Genomic DNA, 22,743 nt, shown 5'->3' on the forward strand with positions numbered 1-22,743 from the left:
CGCTTCAAAATATTGCCGACAATAGAATTTTCGTTTAATTTTCAATATTTTGGCCTAGCACAACCTTTTAATCTCAAACAAATGCCAGAAACTGAAGAAAATTATTTTAAGAATTGAAATACGATCATGAATCTTGCTGGGGGTTTCTCCAATTTTATTTCTGAGAGTCATACGAGGTAAGCAAAGTTGACAAAATCACGGAATTTGACCTTCAAAGACGTAAAATCATTCTAAATAAACATTTTTAACAAACTGTTCAACCCCCAGCACTTTTAAGTGACACTGGTAGTTGCTTAACCTACTGTTAAAATTTGGATGAGAATGGTGAAGGGTAAAAGGTTGTGCTCGAGCCAAATACAGACGACAGTTTTAACATATGAAAATGGCATGTCACGTGACAGTGTTAGGGTCACGGGGTCATAATTTTATGTTCAGTGATGAGAAATCAGACGGCCTTTCGTTATAATCCATGTACGACTATGACATATTTGACATTAAGCCGATTCAGACAATTCCGTTTCCACCCCCCTTTTTTCGTCAAATTTACAAAATTGCGTCCTTAATGTAGCTGCGGGGTTAATTAGTGTTATCACTATGATTTACACGGGTCAGTGTTTACTTTGCAATTTCCTTCAATCCAGACTATTTGTAACCTTCGTTTTTAAAAGCTTTAATTCTGCATTTTTTTTTTAGAAAACTAAAATCCACGAATTTAAAAACCCACGAACATGTAAATATTGCTCAATCCACGAAAATTTATACCCACGAACTAAAGTACTTTCACAGTATATAGATTCGGGAAAATGTGAATTACCTACCTGAAACTTTTGTTTCAAATTGAAGGCTGGAAACAAGCATATAATTTCAATTTGTTTTGGTTTGAATTGAATTAAATTAACTATATAAAAAAGAAGATGTGGTATGATTGCAAATAAGACAACTCTCCACAAGAGAACAAAAAGACACACAAATTAACAACTATAGGTCACGATACAGGTATACCCACCAACACTCTCCTTTATCTGTATACCCCATCCACACCCTCCTTTATCTGTATACCCCATCCACACTCTCATATATCTGTATACCTGATCCACACCCTCCTATATCTGTATATACCATACACACACTCCTTTATCTGTATACCCCATCCACACTCTCCTATATCTGTATATCCCATCCACACCCTCCTATATCTGTATACCCCATCCACACTCCTATATCTGTATACCCAATCTACACCTTCCTATATCTATATATCCCATCCACACTCTCCTATATCTGTATACCCCATCCACACTCTACTCTGTCTGTATACCCCATCCACACCCTCCTATATCTGTATATCCCATCCACACTCTCCATTTTCTGTATACTCCATCCAAACCCTCCTATATATGTATACCCCATCTTTAACCTCCTATATCTATATACACCATCCACACCCTCCTATATCTGTATACCCCATCCACACTCTCTTATATCTGTATACCCCATCCACAACCTCCTATATCTGTATACCCCATCTTTACCCTCCTATATCTATATACACCATCCACACCCTCCTATATCTGAATATCCCATCCACACTCTCTTATACCTGTATACCCAATCCACACCATCCTATATCTGTATACCCTATCCACACCCTCCTTTATATGTACACCCCATCCCTAACCTCCTATATCTATATACACCATCCATACCCTCCTATATCTGTATACCCCATCCACACCCTCCAATATCTGTAAACCCAATCCACACCCTCCAATATCTGTAAACCCAATATACACCCTCCCATATTTATATACCCAATTTACACCCTCCTATATCTATATACCCCACCCACACCCTCCTATATCTGTATACCCCATCCACACCCTCTTATTTCTGTATACCCCATCCACACCCTCCTATATCTTTATGCCCTATCTACACCTTCCTATATCTGTATACCCCTTCTACACCCTCCTATATCTGTATAACCCATCCACACTCTCCTTTATCTGTATACCCCATTCACATCCTCCTATATCTGTATACCCCAACCATTCTCTCCTATATCTGTATACCCCATCCACACCCTACTATATATGTATACCCCATTCACACCCTCCTATATCTGTATACCCCATCCACATCCTCCTATATCTGTATACCCCATGTACACCTAGATCTGTATATATATTTTTTTTACAGCATTTCATAGTTTTTAGTGATTGTTCAAATAAGGAAATAAATAAATTATGACAAGATGACATTTATCTCTAGACAGATTTGTAGAAATTTCCATAGGATCATCTCTTTCAAATTATTGCATTAAATAATTTCCTACTGCCAACAATATGAAATGATAAAGCATTTTTTCCCCCTTATTGAATCCATATAAATATTGTCTAGTAGTGTTTAAGTTTGTTTCACCCATCTTAAAGATTATCTGTCATTGCCCACCTCGCATCTGTTTAAATATATAAACACATGCTGAACGAATGTCAATGCATTGCTTAGACTGTTTTGATATTATTACATAACTTTGTTATAAATGTCATGACAACAGACAGGTGTAAGTTTTGTTTGACAGTTTGTTTGTTTACACAGACTTTAATTACAGCAAACTTCTTAAGTTCAATTCAAATCATCATATGACTTTTAACTATAGCCTTTAAATAGAATCCAACCATATCTTATACATCATTTTAGTGATTCATTACTTAATAGTTGAACACTGGTCATATACTATAAAATATTACCTGACGTGTTTTAATCAAGGGACTGGCACCTCCTTGTTCTACTAGACATCTTGTGGTCTGTAGATGTCCCCACTCAGCAGCCCAATGTAAAGCTGTTTCTCCATTAATCTATAATATAACCAAATAACATGTAAATATTATGTACAATACTTTGTTATCAATATCAATAATATACAACATATCCTACAACTGACATTAAAACTTGTCTGATAAACTGGACAATGTTGTGTAATAAATATAAACAAAATATATATCACATGAATCAGTGGTCAAAACTGAATAAATTGACCAGTCACATTTGTATTTATATTGTATATAAACAATAAATAAACATGTTTTGTTGTGAAATGTTAAAACTTCCATTAAACCTGATATCTCAAAAAAAAAAAAATTTTCAAGAAATGTGTGAAATAATTATATCAATGGATTCAGTAGAACAAAACAAACAAAATGAGACCCCACTTTATATGATTCTTACAAATATTTGTTTATTAAAACTGTCTAATTAACAACAGGAATTAGTGTAGATTCAGTATAATTATTCATTTTAATAAAATATTTTTTTTTAAGAAACATGAAAAGGAGGAATATTTTCTGATTCAGAACAATAATACGAGTAAAATGAGACCCCACTTGATATAATTATTACAAATATTTGTTCATTAAACTTGTCTAATTAATAACATGATTTAGTGTAGATTAATAGTAATGTGATCAGACTAAGTAGATAACATACTGATGTGATGTCGATCTTACATCCTCTATCAATGAGGAGTTTACAGATCTCCAGGTGTCCTCCCTCGGTAGCAGACATTAATGCTGTCTGTCCACCATCCTGGAATAATACAACTGACATCAAAACTTGTCTGATAAACTGGACAATGTTGTGTAATAAATATAAAAAAAATATATATCACATGAATCTGTGGTCAAAACTGAATAAAATGACCAGTCACACTTGTATTTATATTGTATATAAAACTACAAATAAACATGTTTTGTTGTGAAATGTCAAAACTTCCATTAAATCTGATATCTTAAAAAAATATTTTTTTCACGAAATGTGTAAAATAATTATATCAATGGATTCAGTAGAACAAAACAAGTAAAATGAGACCCCACTTTATATGATTATTACAAATATTTGTTCGTTAAAACTGTCTGATTAACAACAGGAATTAGTGTAGATTCAGTATAATTGTTCATTTCAATAAAAAAAAATTTTTTAAGAAACATGAAAAAAAGTAATATTTTCTAACTCAGAACAATAATACGAGTAAAATGAGACCCCACTTTATATAATTATTACAAATATTTGTTCATTAAACCTGTCTAATTAACAAGTTGAACATGATTTAGTGTAGATTAATAGTAATGTGATCAGACTAAGTAGATAACATACTGATGTGATGTCGATCTTACATCCTGTATCAATGAGGAGTCTACAGACCTCCAGTTGTCCTCCCTGGGCAGCCCACATTAATGCTGTCCATCCTCTACCCTGGAATAATACAACTGACATCAAAACTTGTCTGATAAACTGGACAATGTTGTGTAATAAATATAAACAAAATATATATCACATGAATCAGTGGTCAAAACTGAATAAAATGACCAGTCATACTTGTATTTATATTGTATATAAAACAACAAATAAACATGTTTTGTTGTGAAATGTCACACCTTCCATAAAACCTGATATTTAAAAAAAAAAAAAAATTTCAAGAAATGTGTGAAATAATTATATCAATGGATTCAGTAGAACAAAACAAACAAAATGAGACCCCACTTTATATGATTCTTACAAATATTTGTTCATTAAAACTGTCTAATTAACAACAGGAATTAGTGTAGATTCAGTATCATCATTCATTTTAATAAAATAATTTTTTTTAAGAAACATGAAAAGAAGGAATATTTTCTGATTCAGAACAATAATACGAGTAAAATGAGACCCCACTTTATATAATTATTACAAATATTTGTTCATTAAACTTGTCTAATTAACAACATGATTTAGTGTAGATTAATAGTAATGTGATCAGACTAAGTAGATAACATACTGATGTGGTGTCGATCTTACATCCTGTATCAATGAGGAGACGACAGATCTCCAGGTGTCCATCCCAGGCAGCAAACATTAATGCTGTCCATCCATACCCCTGGAATAATACAACTGACATCAAAACTTGTCTGATAAACTGGACAATGTTGTGTAATAAATATAAAAAAAATATATATCACATGAATCTGTGGTCAAAACTGAATAAAATGACCAGTCACACTTGTATTTATATTGTATATAAAACAACAAATAAACATGTTTTGTTGTGAAATGTCAAAACTTCCATTAAATCTGATATCTTAAAAAAATATTTTTTTCACGAAATGTGTAAAATAATTATATCAATGGATTCAGTAGAACAAAACAAGTAAAATGAGACCCCACTTTATATGATTATTACAAATATTTGTTCGTTGAAACTGTCTGATTAACAACAGGAATTAGTGTAGATTCAGTATAATTGTTCATTTCAATAAAAAAAAAATTTTTAAGAAACATGAAAAAAAGTAATATTTTCTAACTCAGAACAATAATACGAGTAAAATGAGACCCCACTTTATATAATTATTACAAATATTTGTTCATTAAACCTGTCTAATTAACAACATGATTTAGTGTAGATTAATAGTAATGTGATCAGACTAAGTAGATAACATACTGGATCTGTGATGTCGATCTTACATCCTGTATCAATGAGGAGTCTACAGATCTCCAGGTGTCCTCTCCTGGCAGCCTCCATTAATGCTGTCTGTCCTCTACCCTGGAATAATACAACTGACATCAAAACTTGTCTGATAAACTGGACAATGTTGTGTAATAAATATAAACAAAATATACATCACATGAATCAGTGGTCAAAACTGAATAAAATGACCAGTCACACTTGTATTTATATTGTATATAAAACAACAAATAAACATGTTTTGTTGTGAAATGTCAAAACTTCCATTAAACCTGATATCTCAAAAAAAAAATTTTTTTCAAGAAATGTGTAAAATAATTATATCAATGGATTCAGTAGAACAAAACAAACAAAATGAGACCCCACTTTATATGATTATTACAAATATTTGTTCATTAAAACTGTCTGATTAACAACAGGAATTAGTGTAGATTCAGTATAATTGATCATTTCAATAAAAATATTTTTTTTAAGAAACATGAAAAGGAGTTATATTTTCTGATTCAGAACAATAATACGAGTAAAATGAGACCCCACTTGATATAATTATTACAAATATTTGTTCATTAAATCTGTCTAATTAACAACATGATTTAGTGTAGATTCAGTATCATCATTCATTTCAATAAAAATATTTTTTACGCTTATGTACAATCTGTTATGTTCTGAGGTAATTTGTAGTTGTGTGGTTTTTTTTACTGCTTATGTACAATTTGTTATGTTCTGAAGTAACTTGTAGTTGTGTGTTTTATATTTCTTATGTACAATTTGTTCTGTTCTGAAGTTTTGTAGTTGTGTGTTTTATACTGTTGGTGTACAATTTGTTATGTTCTGAAGTAACTTGTAGTTGTGTGTTTTATGCTGCTGGTGTACAATTTGTTATGTTCTGAAGTAACTTGTAGTTGTGTGTTTTATATTTCTTATGTACAATTTGTTATGTTCTGAAGTAACTTGTAGTTGTGTGTTTTATATTTCTTATGTACAATTTGTTATGTTCTGAAGTAACTTGTAGCTGTGTGTTTTATACTGCTGGTGTACAATTTGTTCTGTTCTGAAGTAATTTGTAGTTGTGTGTTTTATATTTCTTATGTACAATTTGTTCTGTTCTGAAGTAATTTGTAGAACTTTGTTTGTTTTATACTGCTTATGTACAATCTGTTATGTTCTGAAGCAACTTGTTTTTTTATTTTTTATACTTCTGTTATTATAGTTCTAAAGTAAATTGTTGTCGTGTGTTTATGTACAATATTCAACATTTTGAAGTTACTTGTAGTTTTCACTGTTTCACTGTGCTTTAATTTATGTAACATGTAGTTTTGTGTCTTTTTTTGTTCATGTACCATAAAAGGCTGTATCTTCAAATGATTTTTCTATGAATTATTAAAATAAGGTAGTTTTGAATGTGAATATTGTACTTACATCTCGATAATCGATGTCTGCACCATTCTGTAGACATAATTTTAAGGCCTCTATATCTCCATCTCTAGCAGCTGTAGTAAGTTTCTGTAAGTAAAACATAAAAATTACATTTAATCTTGATAATCAATGTCTGCACCATTCTGTAGACATAATTTTAAGGCTTCTATATCTCTATTCCCAGCAGCTGTATTAAGTTTCTGTAAGTAAACCGTAATAAAAATATATTAAAATGAATGTCCTTACTGTTAAATTAGGTAATAATTATGTATTCTTCTGTTTAGCAATGACTACATAAATCAGTAGTATCCTTCCTTCAAATAACAGACAGAGAGGAATTCTTTTAATAGCATATAATTGTTGGGATTTATGCATTTTATATTATCAACAAAAACACCAAGAGTGCACACGCTGAAATGTCTCGCCTTCTATACTAATCATTGATATTATGTTGATAGTCCTAAATAAAAAGCTTTATCACAACTGTCAAATAAACTTAACATTAACCAAGAAAACTAAACATTGACCAATGAACCATGAAAATGAGGTCAAGGCATGTACAGCTAACAATTCTTCCAAACAACAGATGTAGTTGACCTATTGGTTATAGTTTAAGAAAATCTGACCAAAACATAAAAACTTACACTGAGCAATGAACCGTGAAAATGAGGTCAAGGTCAAATAAAACCTGTGCGATTGACATATACACCATAAAATATTTCCATACAACAAATATAGTTGACATATTGCATAAAGTATTAAATAAAAAGACCAAAACTCAAAAACTGAACTTTGACCAGTGAACCATGAAAATGAGGTCACGGTCAGATGACACCTGCCAGCTAGACATGTACACCTTACAATCATTCCATACACCAAATATGGTAGACCTTTTGCATACAGAATAAGAACAAGAATGTGTCCATAGTTATGACATTTTTCTATGTTCAGTGGACCGTGAAATTTGGAATTAAAATTAGAAAGATCATATAATAGGGAACATGTGTACTAAGTTTCAAGTTGATGTAACTTTAACTTCATCAAAAACTACCTTGACCAAAAACTTAAACCTGAACTTTGCACTTTCATTTTATATGTTCAGTGGACCATGAAATTGGGGTCAAAACTATAATTTGGCATTAAAATTAGAAAGATCATATCATGGGGAACATGTGTATTAAGTTTCAAGTTGATTGGACTTCAGCTTCATCAAAAACTACCTTGACCAAAAACTTTAACCAGACGGACGAACGGAGGCACAGACCAGGACATTGGACATGTGACTGACGGAAACTTCATAACATGAGGCATTTATATACAAAGTATGAAGCATCCAGGTCTTCAACCTTCTAAAATATGAAGCTTTTAAGATGTTATCCGCCGTCAGATCACTATCCCTATGTCGAGCTTTCTGCGACTTAAGTCACAGGCTCGACAAAAATTGTTAACCTTCAAAAAATAATTTTTTTTATAGAATCATGGACTAGATTTGGCATATCCTTGATTTTTCTTTCTTGTAGTATTTTCTGGACTTTGACCTTTGTCCTTTTAAAGACATGTAATACACTTAGTCCTTTAGTTGCCCCTACTTTTGTCCTTTTTAAGACATGTAGTTGTGTTTTTCATTCATTAAGTCCTTTAATTGCCTTTTAAAGACATGTAGTTGTGTTTCATTCACTTTGCCCCTAGGTACTTTCTCATCCTTTTTCATATCAGCTAGTAGAAATCTCTCTATTAACTTACTTAAAGAGATACATATATAAATGTATGTAGACTGAATAAATGTAGATGTGGGATATAATAAAGCAATGAGAATGTAACCTAACAAGACAAAAAGTGTGTTGCATCAGTCAGCTCTTTATACCATAAAATAGATTGGTCGTATTCAACTCACCTGAACTTAACAATGGCAAGGGGAGATAACTTCTGTATTTTTAATTTTTTTTATGTAGAAAAATTGTCCCAATATTTTTTTCAAATAACTCTACAGACCTACTTAAAGTTACAAATAAACAAGGATTCTGAAGGTACTACATAAATAATACACTATCTCCCACTTTCAAAATCTTTCCCCCCCCTTCCCACCTCTCTCAAAAGCTGTCCATCCTCAAAAGCTGTCCATCCCCTCCTACATCATGTACATTCATACTTTAAAAATATTCGCTACATTTCTTAAACTGCATTTTTGTTTGTTTTGTTCAGTTACTGAATACTGATTCAAATGCTGTTTGTGTCACCAGTGTAATGAGTAGAAATGTTTTTTGAGTTCACCTTGCTTTGTCCAAGTCTTGTATTTTTTTTTTTTTTTTTGAATAAGTAGTTTGGTAGTTCACTTAGAATTCTACTAGTTTTTATCTCAAGTTATCACATACTCGTATCTAATTGTACACTAAGGCCAAATAAAAAAGTATGTGTGGTTCCAGTTACATCTGAAAATAAGTTAGGGTAGGTAGGCACGGATTTTTTTTTATTTTATGGTTTTTTTTTTACATTGAGTCTATGGGAGCAACATTCTGACAGTAACAGTGCTTAATGAAAAATGACAATAAAATCTTTAGGGTAGGCTATTTTTAAGCCGAAAAAGTAGGGATGGTAGGGTTACTGGAACCACACATATATTTTTATTTGGCCTAATGGGGAACAAAACTATAAATGACAAGGAGACTATTAAGTAAATCTTACTTCATTCCAACTTTCCATTATAGCCTAAAAATAGAAAAGAATAATTATAGTCAATATATACTGTTGAGTTTTAATTGAGGTATTTGTGTTATTGCCAATTGAAACATGATCACTATGAGTGGTAAAATACTGACTTAATATTTTTATCTTCTTATTTCATTCAAATAATATATTATAGCATTGAAACAGTCATTTATCTCAACTTTTCTGGACTATTTAATGAACTGAACTCAAAACCTTAAAAATCTAATCACATACCTAAATGAGGTACAAATGTATTCTACAAGCAGGGTGTGACTTTTTCCATCAAACACCAGAACATCTATTGCACTTTTCCAGATCTAAAAATTTCAAAAGTGTTATTTACCAGCATTAAGACACACATAAAGAGCAATATTAAATATCATATTGCAGCTTCTCAAAACATTATCAATAATCAACTAGACCAGTCACATTAAATTCAATCATTTTTTTTAATTCTGTATGTGCCAGTCCACAGCCAGGACCTATAACGTAGTGGCTGTAGTTAGAAGCTGTGTACCATATTTGTGTTTCCTTCATTGTTGTAGTAGGCTGTTCGTTTTTCTTTTGAAATGTTTCACATTTTATCATACCAAGGCTTTTTATAGATGATTATATGGTATGGGTTTTGCTCATTGTTGAAGGCTATTAGACGACCTGTAATTGTTTATATCTTTGTCCTATGGTCTAGGAATAATTGTATCATTGTTAATCATACCACATCTCCTAATTATTATATGGTATGGTTTTGCTCATTGTTGAAGGCTGTTGAACGACCTGTAATTGTTTATATCTTTGTCCTATGGTCTAGGAATAATTGTACCATTGTTAATCATACCACAACTCCTAGTTATCCTACGGTATGGGTTTTGCTCATTGTTGAAGGCTATTAGACGACCTGTAATTGTTTATATCTTTGTCCTATGGTCTAGGAATAAGTGTATCATTGTTAATCATACCACATCTCCTAATTATTATATGGTATGGATTTTGATCATTGTTGAAGGCTGTAGGACAACTTGTCATTGTTTATATCTTTGTCCTTTGGTCTAGGAATAATTGTATCATTGTTAATCATACCAAATCTCCTAATTATTATATGGTATGGGTTTTGCTCATTGTTGAAGGCTATTAGACGACCTGTAATTGTTTATATCTTTGTCCTATGGTCTAGGAATAATTGTACCATTGTTAATCATACCACAACTCCTAGTTATCCTATGGTATGGGTTTTGCTCATTGTTGAAGGCTATTAGACGACCTGTAATTGTTTATATCTTTGTCCTATGGTCTAGGAATAATTGTATCATTGTTAATCATACCACATCTCCTAATTATTATATGGTATGGATTTTGATCATTGTTGAAGGCTGTAGGACAACTTGTCATTGTTTATATCTTTGTCCTTTGGTCTAGGAATAATTGTATCATTGTTAATCATACCACATCTTCTAGTTATCCTATGGTATGGGTTTTGCTCATTGTTGACGGCTGTAGGACGACCTGTAATTGTTTATATCTTTGTCCTATGGTCTAGGAATAATTGTATCATTGTTAATCATACCACAACTCCTAGTTATCCTATGGTATGGGTTTTGCTCATTGTTGATGGCTGTTGGACGACCTGTAATTGTTTATATCTTTGTCCTATGGTCTAGGAATAATTGTATCATTGTTAATCATACCACAACTCCTAGTTATCCTGTGGTATGGGTTTTGCTCATTGTGGAAGGCTGTTGAACGACCTGTAATTGTTTATATCTTTTTCCTTTGGTCTAGGAATAATTGTATCATTGTTAATCATACCACATCTCCTAGTTATTATATGGTAAGGGTTTTGCTCATTGTTGAAGGCTATTAGACGACCTGTAATAGTTTATATCTTTGTCCTATGGTCTAGGAATAATTGTATCATTGTTAATCATACCACATCTCCTAATTATTATATGGTATGGATTTTGATCATTGTTGAAGGCTGTAGGACAATTTGTCATTGTTTATATCTTTGTCCTTTGGTCTAGGAATAATTGTATCATTGTTAATCATACCACATCTCCTAATTATTATATGGTATGGATTTTGATCATTGTTGAAGGCTGTAGGACAACTTGTCATTGTTTATATCTTTGTCCTTTGGTCTAGGAATAATTGTATCATTGTTAATCATACCACATCTCCTAATTATTATATTGTATGGGTTTTGCTCATTGTTGATGGCTGTTGGACGACCTGTAATTGTTTATTTCTTTGTCCTATGGTCTAGAAATAATTGTATCATTGTTAATCAAACCACATCTCCTAATTATTATATGGTATGAGTTTTGCTCATTGTGGAAGGCTGTTGAACGACCTGTAATTGTTTATTTCTTTGTCCTATGGTCTAGGATTAATTGCTTCATTGTTAATCAGTTAATCATACCACATCTCCTAATTATTATATGGTATGAGTTTTGCTCATTGTGGAAGGCTGTTGAACGACCTGTAATTGTTTATTTCTTTGTCCTATGGTCTAGGAATAATTGTATCATTGTTAATCAAACCACATCTCCTAATTATTATATGGTATGAGTTTTGCTCATTGTGGAAGGCTGTTGAACGACCTGTAATTGTTTATAATATTTATCTTTGTCCTATGGTCTAGGATTAATTGCTTCATTGTTAATCATACCACAACTCCTTATTTTGAGATCGTTTCAAGATTTGGGTTTTATAAAAAGGTCGGCATTTAAGAAACACATAAAAAATATCAAGTAACAGTTTCTTAAAACATTATCAATAATCAACTAGACCAGTCACATTAAATTCAATCATTTTTTTTTTATTCTGTATGTGCCTGTCCACAGCCAGGACCTATAACGTAGTGGCTGTAGTTAGAAGCTGTGTACCATATTTGTGTTTCCTTCATTGTTGTACATGTTGTAGTAGGCTGTTGATTTTTTCTTTTGAAATGTTTCACATTTTATCATACCAAGGCTTTTTATAGATAATTATATGGTATGGGTTTTGCTCATTGTTGAAGGCTGTTGGACAAACTGTAATTGTTTATATCATTATTCTTTAGTCTAGGGATACATGTATCATTGTTATTCATCACATGAACTTTCATGAACATTTTCTTTATACAATGAATTTGAATAATTTCAAACTATTGGGTAACAGAAAGAAGTTGCACAGCATAAACAACAAGAATGTGTCCTAAGTACACGGATGCCCATTCCGCATTATAATGTTCTATGTTCAGTGGACCGTGAACTGGGAGTAATCTCTAATTTGACATTAAAATTAGAAAGATCATATCATAATGAACATGTGTACTAAGTTTCAAGTTGATTGGACTTCAAGTTCATCAAAAACTTTAACTTGAAGCAGGACAGGCGGACCAATGGACGGAAGATCAGACGAACAGACGGACCCACAGATCAAATCAAAGAGCTGAAAGCTCTGAAGAAAAATGACGCCACTGTCTCTAATATTGGGATAGTTTTTATGCAAGTCTTGATTTTCACATACCGTAATTAGTTTAACAGTGCAACATGTCTCGTAAGCATATAATTGATATTCTTATATGTGTGTGTGTGTGTGAAGTGAAGGTGACAACTGGCTGTTTTTAAGACAAATGAATAGGTCAAGACTACCTGAATTGTACAAATAAATACCGTAGAAAGGCTTGTATATTTCTCACTGGTACATAGTCTGAATCCGGGTCCGTTCGCGCCCACTCATGTTCGCCCCTTTCACTTTCACACCCTACATGTTCGCACCCAATCTTAATTGGTTTTGTGTTTAATAACTCTGTAAGCAAGTGTTTTCTTATAAGTATAATTGTTGTCATTGTCTCAAAATAAAGTGAGACAGCATTTTTTTTTGTGTTGAATAAATCTTAATCATGTTTTAGATAGCATATTGTTAAAAATTATAATAATCCTTTCTAAATAAAGTGGTATTTTGTCAACGTTTATTTTGTGTTGAATAACTCTTAATCATGTTTTGGTTAGTGTATTGCTATAACTTTGTTTCATTGACTTCTTTCAAAATGAAGTGAGATTCTGACTATGTTTTTTTCTGTGTGTTGAATAGATTTGATCATGTTTTGGTTATAATAGTGGATTGCTATATTTTGGTTCCTATATTTTATTGTTTCGTTGTTTCAGATCAAAGGGACCAAGCTGTTAAAAACAATTATCTTTTGTGTTTTTTCTTTAAAATCTTCAATGTTTTACTCATACAAAGCTATAAATACATTCAGTATTTACACCAAATCAATTTAAAACAACAATCATGATTTTCCAATTATTCAACTTGAATTTGAATTAAAATTGGGCGCGAATGAGTAGAGTGCAAACGAACCTTGGGTGCGAACGTGCGAGGTGCGAACGTGTAGGGTGCGAAAGTGTATTGGGCACGAACAGACCTGATACCACATAGTCTGAACCCCTTCTCCCACAAAATATTAAGTAAATAATCTTTTTGTTACTGTTATCAAAGGTCTAATGAAACTCAGGTAATTTCAAACATTTGTCAAAGAATTCTAGTCAAACCGGCACCTGGTTAAATTGGCACCTGGACAAATCAGCACCTGGTTAAATCGACACCCGATATAGTCAATTCGTCACCCATGTTAAATATAAATTTTAACAGTATTTTAAGCAAAAAGAGTAAAAATAAGTAAGGGGTTGCCAGAATTTTTTTCAATATTTGAGCAAAATGAGTTTAAATACTAACTTTCACATTTTTGGGTGTTCATGTACATTTTGTAAATATTTATTTTTCTCAACTTAATGACTTTTTTGGTGTATTTTTAATGATATATATATGAGTAGTCAAAATAATTATTACGTCTGGCAAGGCTTTTTTAATTTTATTCTGGGACACCTTTCTATGACCGCAAGGCTTTGTTAATTTTTTTCTGGGACGCCTTCCTACGAAGCCTTCCTACGAACTTCGTAGGAAGACATCACAGAAAAAAAAAAATAGCCTTGCCAGACGTCATAATTATTTGGACTAATACATGAGATATTGAATATTTTTATGCATTATTTAAACCAGTTGAGCATTTTACAGGATTGTTTGTTTAATGCTTTTTAAACTTTACTGAAAAAAAAAACACCTTAAATTTGCTTATTATTTGGCATGAAAGTTTGATTAATTGAAAGGGACTCATAGTTTTCCATTTTATTTTAATAATTGTCTAATTGTTAAAACAACAGCTTGGGTAAGGGCTTCGTTGTTTACCTTTAAGGCTTTATACACAACAACATAATTTCACTTTGGTTTCGTTGTTGACCTAAATACACAACAACATATTCACTATGTACTTGGTAACAGTTATTAATTAATTGAATAGAAAATATTATAACAAATATTATTGGATGCCGAATTGACGTCAAATAGGTGCCGATTTGACTAGATGCCAGTTTAACCAGGTGCCGACTTGACTTGTACGTTTCAATTCCTCTGCGATCGTTTGCGGTATTTTCTTGAGAAAAACCTATTTTCCATCATCAAAGAGAAGAAGAAACTGCTTGAAAATGATTCTGGAACGCTTCATGATTGTTAAAATAAGTTAAATTCACTCAAAAAATTCGTAAGGGTTCCACGGAACCCGGTGTCTCGCCTACTTTTTCTGTTAATCGCAGACTCAACAAAAATGAGGAAAAACATCAATAAAAATTTCCCTCACGATACTGTCTTTTGATTGAAAGAAGCTTCCAAGTTTGGTAAAAAAATCCAGGATAGTTTATGAATCTAATAAATGTTTTATAAACTTTAACTGCAGACTGTATGTAATGTTAACTGGAAGAAAAACTAAGTCCATTTATAAGTAAAATACAGAAAAAGTGAATTTTTTTTTTACAAAATTTACTTCTGAATAATATCTTATGATCAGAAATAAGCTTTTGTCTAAGTTTGGTAGGAATCCAGGATAGTTTAAGAACATTATAAAAAATTTAAAAACTTAAACCACAGAGTGAATGTTTTGTTTCTGGCAAAAAAAACTAAGTCCATTTATAAGTAAAATACGGAAAAGTGAAAATTTATTTTTACAAAATTTTCTTCTTGATACTATCTTATGATCATAAACAAGCTTCTGTCCAAGTTTGGTACAAATCAAGGATAGTTTATGAAAGTTATTAAAATTTTAAAAACTTTAACCACAGAGTGAATGTAATGTTTCCTCGCAGAAAAACTAAGTCCATTTATAAGTAAAATACGGAAAAGTGGAAATTTATCGGAAAAGTGGAAATTTATTTTCACAACATTTTCTTCTTGATACTATCTTATGATCATAAACAAGCTTCTGTCCTAGTTTGGTACATATCAAGGATAGTTTATGAAAGTTATTAAAATTTTAAAAACTTTAACCACAGAGTGAATGTAATGTTTCCTCGCAGAAAAACTAAGTCCATTTATAAGTAAAATACGGAAAAAATGGAATTTTATTTTTACAAAATTTACTTCTGGATACTTTCTTATGATCATAAACAAGCTTCTGTCCAAGTTTGGTAGAAATTCAGTATAGTTTAAGAAAGTTATTAAAATTTCAAAAACTTTAACCACAGAGTGAATATTTATGGACGCCGCCGCCGACGACGACGGAATGTAGGATCGCTTAGTCTCGCTTTTCGACTAAAGTCGAAGGCTCGACAAAAACAATTTTAAAACTTGCGATGTTTAAACAGGAAGTTTCAAAAGCACGTGTAAAAGAAGAAATTAACCGGTGAGAGTGAAAATCCGTACATAACAGAAATCACTATAGTACGACTTTGAAAGCAAAACAGTTCCATCCTTTTGTAAAACAGTCTTTAATATACCTATCACATTAATGTTTGAAGGGTCTTAAGCTTATTCAAACCATAAAAGTCGGTATGAAACATCAAAACGGAATGAACAATAACCGATTACGTTTTGTAGTTTACAAATTCTAAACTGGTTCCCGTCAAACTACAACACTTTGTTCGAGTGTAGTGGAATACAAGCAGAAACCAGTTAGTTTGTAAACTGGTTCCTGGCTGATTACTACACAATGACCTCTCATGCATAACACAAGCAAATTCCAGTTTGTATAGAAAATAGTAAATATGAAACCAAGCGCGGTAGGCAGAGAATGGAATGAAGTTCAGGTCGCCAGTAATGGAACAATGACTGCGTCATTTTCCAAAAACATAATGCCCATTAAAAAGGGGCATAAAAATTGCTAACATTCTACAAATCAACATTTTCAAGCTGTTCATCAAATATAAAATCATTCCCCTTCATAGAAGCCAAGAAAAAGAAATTTTCATTGTACAATGAGTGTTGTATAATTTCAAACTATCAACCAATAGGATGTGGCTGTACGACAGATGTGAAAACAGGAAGTGGATGTATGACAGATGCGAAACCAGGAAGTGGATGTATTACAGATGTGAAAACAGGAAGTGGCTGTATGGCAGATGTGAAAACAGGAAGTGACTGTATGGCAGATGTGAAAACAGGAAGTGGCTGTATGGCATATGTGAAAACTACTTACTTATGTTACTCTGACTCTGTATTGATTTACCTCATTTTGGAGAAGCAGCAAATATTAATTTTCAAGTCTTTGGTTGAACTGGCCAGGGTTCAAACCCACCATCTCCCACACTAAAGGTGAACACAATACCACAACACCGTGAAGATCATCGAGGCAGTCTTTATGGATTGATTTGTTTTGTTCTCTTAAAAAAACATATATTATACAATACATACTAATAAATAAATACTGATGAATGTACTTCTGAGGTCAGCCTAATTTATAAGTAACATTGTGTCGTCATCTAAAGCATCTGTGAAAAATAACTATAAATCATATTTACTTGTTTAAGCCCGATATATATGTAAAATTGAAGTATGACTAAAAAATACTTCATTCGTACTTGTTATGTTTCTGATAAACATATCAATGTGTGTGTGTTATCTCCCTGTTTCAATAAAATAAACTTACAGTTATAAGTTATATGGTTTGCTATTGACCCCCAACGGATCCATAGAGGGTTAGTAAAATCCATAGGGGCTGAGGCCGAAGGGGGTAAGAAGTGAACCATATATACGATATAACAAGTTTATCGCACATGGGACTTTTCCTGCTGCGTTTTGTATAAAAATAAACAATGAAATACAACAACATCAATAGATGACGTCACCATTAACAATAGACAGAGGTCAATAACCCATATGAAATTCACTAACCAAATTTATAGGGGGTCACCATGTCACGGCGTTAAACCAAACCAAACCAAACAAAAAAAGGTATAATGTGCAATTAAATTCTAAATTTAATGGCCCGCTTCATAAAAATGAAGACCTTATCATATGAGGTTATTTTTGAATCGTTGACTATATATTAACCTGTACACATCTCCATTCTTGCTTTGTTGGGTTGCTCATCTCACTTTATTTTTCTATAGCACAAGTTCAATTTTATATTTGAAGACAAATAACATTGTAATGATGTCATCACATTCTTTGTGTCTTGTTTACTATAAAAACATTGGTGGTATGGTATTTTGAATGTAAAAACTATATGTTGATTATCTCCCCTTATAGAGTTTGAACATTTTACATTATCTCCCCATATAGAGTTTAAACATTTTACAGTTACCTGATCTCCCCTTATAGAGTTTGAACATTTAACATTATCTCCCCTTATAGAGTTTGAATATTTTACATTATCTCCAGAGTTTGAACATTTTACATTATCTCCCCTTACCATGCTTATAAGAGTTTGAACATTTTACATTATCTCCCCATATAGAGTTTAAACATTTTACAGTTACCTGATCTCCCCTAATAGAATTTGAACATTTAACATTATCTCCCCTTATAGAGTTTGAATATTTTACATTATCTCCAGAGTTTGAACATTTTACATTATCTCCCCTTACCATGCTTATAAAGTTTGAACATTTTACATTATCTCCCCCTATAGAGTTTGAACATTTTACATTTGAAACAAATTTCAATAGTAATTGATCCTATATAGTTCACATATAATGTACACTTACCTATAATAGTAACTTGACTGTACAAGGATCACATTGACTATAATAACAACTTGACTGTACAAGGATCACATTGACTGGACACGGATCTAATAAATACAAATAATAGATGTTCAAAATAGAAATATGGCTAAAAAGAAAAAGACAAACAACAGTACACAAAACACAAAATTAACTAGGGGCTCTCAATAGCCTGTATCACTCACCTGATTCTACTTGGGTTTTTGAAATCCTATAAAAAAATATAAAATTTGGCTGTCTAATGGGAGTTATTGTCAAGTCACTGTATTATTAGACAGGCTGTCTAATGGGACTTATTTTAGTGTTGTGTCACTGTAATGTTAATAGTCAACCTTTTTAATCTGAATCTCAACTTTATAAGTCTTTTATACTTTTGGTCTCCACAAAAGGGGAACTTTGCATCCCCCTTTTTGGCTACTGGTGTGGTTTGTTATTATTTTAGAAATATTAGTTTGACCTCTATATGCTCAATGTTCTATTTTAGACTAGGAGGCGTAATGGTTGATCAATCTGGAGAAAAACCACAAACTTTGTAGTTGCCGGGCTCATACTACTTTAGAATTATAGGGAGAAGGGTCTTCTATTTTAGACTAGGTGGCCATATTGGTTGATCAATCTAGAGAAAACCACAAACTTTGTAGTTGTAGGGCTCATACTACTTTAGAATTATAGGGAGAAGGGTCTTCTATTTTAGACTAGGAGGCCATATTGGTTGATCAATCTAGAGAAAAACCACAAACTTTGTAGTTGCAGGGCTCACACTACTTTAGAATCATAGAGCATGTAGAGAGAAGTGAATTCTATTTTTAAAACTGAAATTGAAAATAAAAGAAGCGGTGAGACTTGAAAAGAAAAATGCATGAAGTGTTTGATCGCTCGTGGCACTACAATGTTCCATTATTTATAGTTAGACAATTATACTTTTCCTCTGGTAATAAAGTACCAACTAAAAATCTAGCACTAAATTTTCTTTTTATATTAAACAGGAAATTTAATTCAATTTAAAAACTATTCTGTTTATACATGTTATAATGTTAATGAAATTCATTGTTTCTGATTAAAAAGATATATATCATGTATATATAAACATGATAAATATAAGTCATGAAAGTTAAGCAACATTAATCAATAAATTGAAAGAAAGCATTTACATGAAATAATTATACATCAAGCACAGAGATCTATCCAAAATTCTGTTAATGCGTGTGGAATGTGTAATTTTCCATTTTGGGATCATTATTCTTCTGTTAGCTGTCAGCCTGTGTCATTCCTGTATCTGTAGTTAATATATTTAACTGTAATTATGGTACGGATACGGATTTCTGTCATACATGTCATGTAGCTGATCCGCTTCAAAATTAAACAGTGTTAGACAAGTGATTTGGATATGGAATAGGACGCTTTTAATGCAATTAATGCAATAAATGGATGGAACATGAACTACAGGCAATATTAATCACGTTCTAATGCAGTTATAAACTTATTTTGCTGATTATGAATCAGAATGTTTTAATGTACTCTCGAGCAACAAGTATCGGAAGGGAGTGAAAATACATTAGGCAAAAGCTTACCTAAACACGTAAAAAGATTTAAGGCAAGTTTTTAAATTTGTTGGTTTACAGATCTGCAGACCATAATTTTGCGATTTTCAGAAAATAATATAACTAATGAGCCTCTGTCGCTCACCTAGGTCTATGTGTGTCTTCAACAATGGACACTCTCCATGTTGTTGACTAGAATAGAAATCTTTGTTGATCTAGTCTTGCTGATCGTTTTTGGTTATTTAAGATTCTATTATCTAATATAGTTTTTAAGATAGTAATAGGCCAAATTTAAAAAATATCAAAAATCCTCATTAAAAAGAAAACTCCAATCAGGATTGTCAGATCCAGTGTTCTCCCCCAGGCCTTTTAGCATCATGCATGTCATGGTAATGTGATGCTATATTTCTTGAAAGTGAGGCTATCTAAATTGTTTTTTTTTATATATATAGGTTATGTTATGAATGTAATCCAATAATTTTTAGAAACAAGATGGTATTTCAAACGTCCCTGTTTACCAGGATGCTAAATGAAATATCTGGGGGGAATACTGAGATCTCGTCAATTGCTGATCATTTTTGCTGATTGAAATTTCTTTACATCTAATATAGGTTTTTTCAGATTTTAGGCAAAAACGCAAAACATTGGTGAACAAGAATGTGTCCTCAGTACACGAATGCCCCACTCGCACTATCATTTTCTATGTTCAGTGGACCGTGAAAATGGGGTTAAATCTCTAATTTGGAATTAAAATTAGAAAGATCATATCATACAGAACATATATACTAAGTTTCAAGTTGATTGGACTTCAACTTCATCAAAAACTACCTCGACCAAAAACTTTAACCTGACATGGGACAGACGGACGAACGGACGGACGGACGAACGGACGGACGGACGAACGGACGAACGAACGAACAGACAGACGGACGCACAGACCAGAAAACATAATGCCCATAAATGGGGCATAAAAAACTTTTAACTTGTAATTAAAACCTTTAAAATAGGCACCATGTGATATTTGTGACCTGTACACCATCTACATGGTTTCCACATTTTAACCTACTTTAGTGGGCCAAAATCAATAAAGTACTTCCTTTCAAGTCATGCATGGTAAAAGTTTACTTCTCCTTTGACAAGTTTATTGCATTTCTGAAAAGTGTTTGCAGAACATGAATAAAAAAAAAAAAAAAAAAATTGTGACAAAGATACCACTTTTGTACATTCCAAGTGTAACGGTATATTAACATGTATTTTTTATTAAATTATCTTTATTCACCTAAAATATCCAGTAATATTTACTGCTGAAGCAAACTCAATCCAAAGAGCATCGGCACAATGATAAGAGACGTAATGTCGATTGAATTTTCCAAGGACCCTTTACATCGTTATCGGGAAACGAAGTGTGTTATAACGTCTGTCAAATCTGAAATCGATTTTGTCAAGTCATTGGGCATTTATTTTCACACAAGATTGTATGTAACATTATGCACATAGGAAAAATAATAGACCCCCGTCGCAATCTCTTTGAAAATTGTATTTTCCTTTTTTTAAACAAGACGAAACAAGTCTATAGATTATGTTTGCTAACATCCCGTTGGAAACAAAAACAATGTTTAGACCTAGTATTTCATATATCCGGTCGTAAGGGCGTGATCACATGTTAGTCACATGTTTCACGTATGACCGGAAATGATTAAAACTTAACAACAAAAACAATTTTAATAAAAAAAAGGAAATAACTGGACTTCTGTTTCGTGTGAAATGTAACGCATAACGATAACGTCATTTTCTAACTTAATTATTACAAAGAACAAAACTAGAATGTAAATCATCTCTGATTTACCTGTTTGAACATCTCGCGAGAGTTCATATTTGCATATATTGTTATAAAGAATTCTATTACAACATGTACAACAAAGAAGATTACATCATCTAAAATTTGCGTTACGAAATCGGAAACCGAAGTAACGCTAGTGTTCTTACACCTGCTACAGAAATACTTATAGTTCTCAGCATTTTCTTCTGACTATTCTTATTGGTCGATGTTCTTTATTATTTGAAAGCAAAAGTTACGAATTTGCCGGTGACGATTATCTATAAATCAGTCAGCGTTATGCACTTCGGAAGTGAAAAGTAACGCGAGAAACGACACAAAAATACGGTTGTATAATCTTTGAAATTTGTTAATTTCAATTTTTTTTTCTAGGGAAGAGTAGCATACACTTGTATGTTGATAAAAATAAAGGCATCTTTAGATGTAGTTACAACTTTTCTTACAGTAATACACATTTTTATCACTTTTCTATCGTTATAGGAAACGAGCCCAATAGCAAATTATGGTCCATATACTGTATGTCAGAGAGATCTATACATTCACACACAAGTTACATGTACTGTTCGGAAACTACAAAAATGCTTGTTTTTGGTCCCTTTTTGGCCCTTAATTCATAAACTGTTGGCATCATAACCCCCAAAATAAATCCCAACCTTCTACTTGTGGTATTAAACATTGTGGTACAATTTCAGAGCAATCAAAATACTTATA

At 32.1% G+C, this 22,743-nt stretch overlaps 1 protein-coding gene across 1 annotated transcript in view; it reads right to left on the reverse strand.

Moving 5' to 3' along the window:
• Nucleotides 1-22,743, reverse strand: part of LOC143055150 (uncharacterized) — a 360,248-nt gene that overhangs the window by 163,641 nt on the left and 173,864 nt on the right. Inside the window, exons 8-11 of the mRNA XM_076228292.1 lie at nucleotides 6,917-7,000; nucleotides 4,814-4,912; nucleotides 4,153-4,251; nucleotides 2,751-2,858 (exon numbers count right to left, since the gene is read on the reverse strand). Of these exons, the coding sequence (XP_076084407.1) occupies nucleotides 2,751-2,858; nucleotides 4,153-4,251; nucleotides 4,814-4,912; nucleotides 6,917-7,000 (390 nt within the window). The remainder of the gene's footprint in view (nucleotides 1-2,750; nucleotides 2,859-4,152; nucleotides 4,252-4,813; nucleotides 4,913-6,916; nucleotides 7,001-22,743) is intronic.

The sequence above is a fragment of the Mytilus galloprovincialis genome, chromosome 12 (genome assembly GCF_965363235.1).
Source record: "Mytilus galloprovincialis chromosome 12, xbMytGall1.hap1.1, whole genome shotgun sequence".
Classification (NCBI taxonomy): Eukaryota; Metazoa; Mollusca; class Bivalvia; order Mytilida; family Mytilidae; genus Mytilus; species Mytilus galloprovincialis.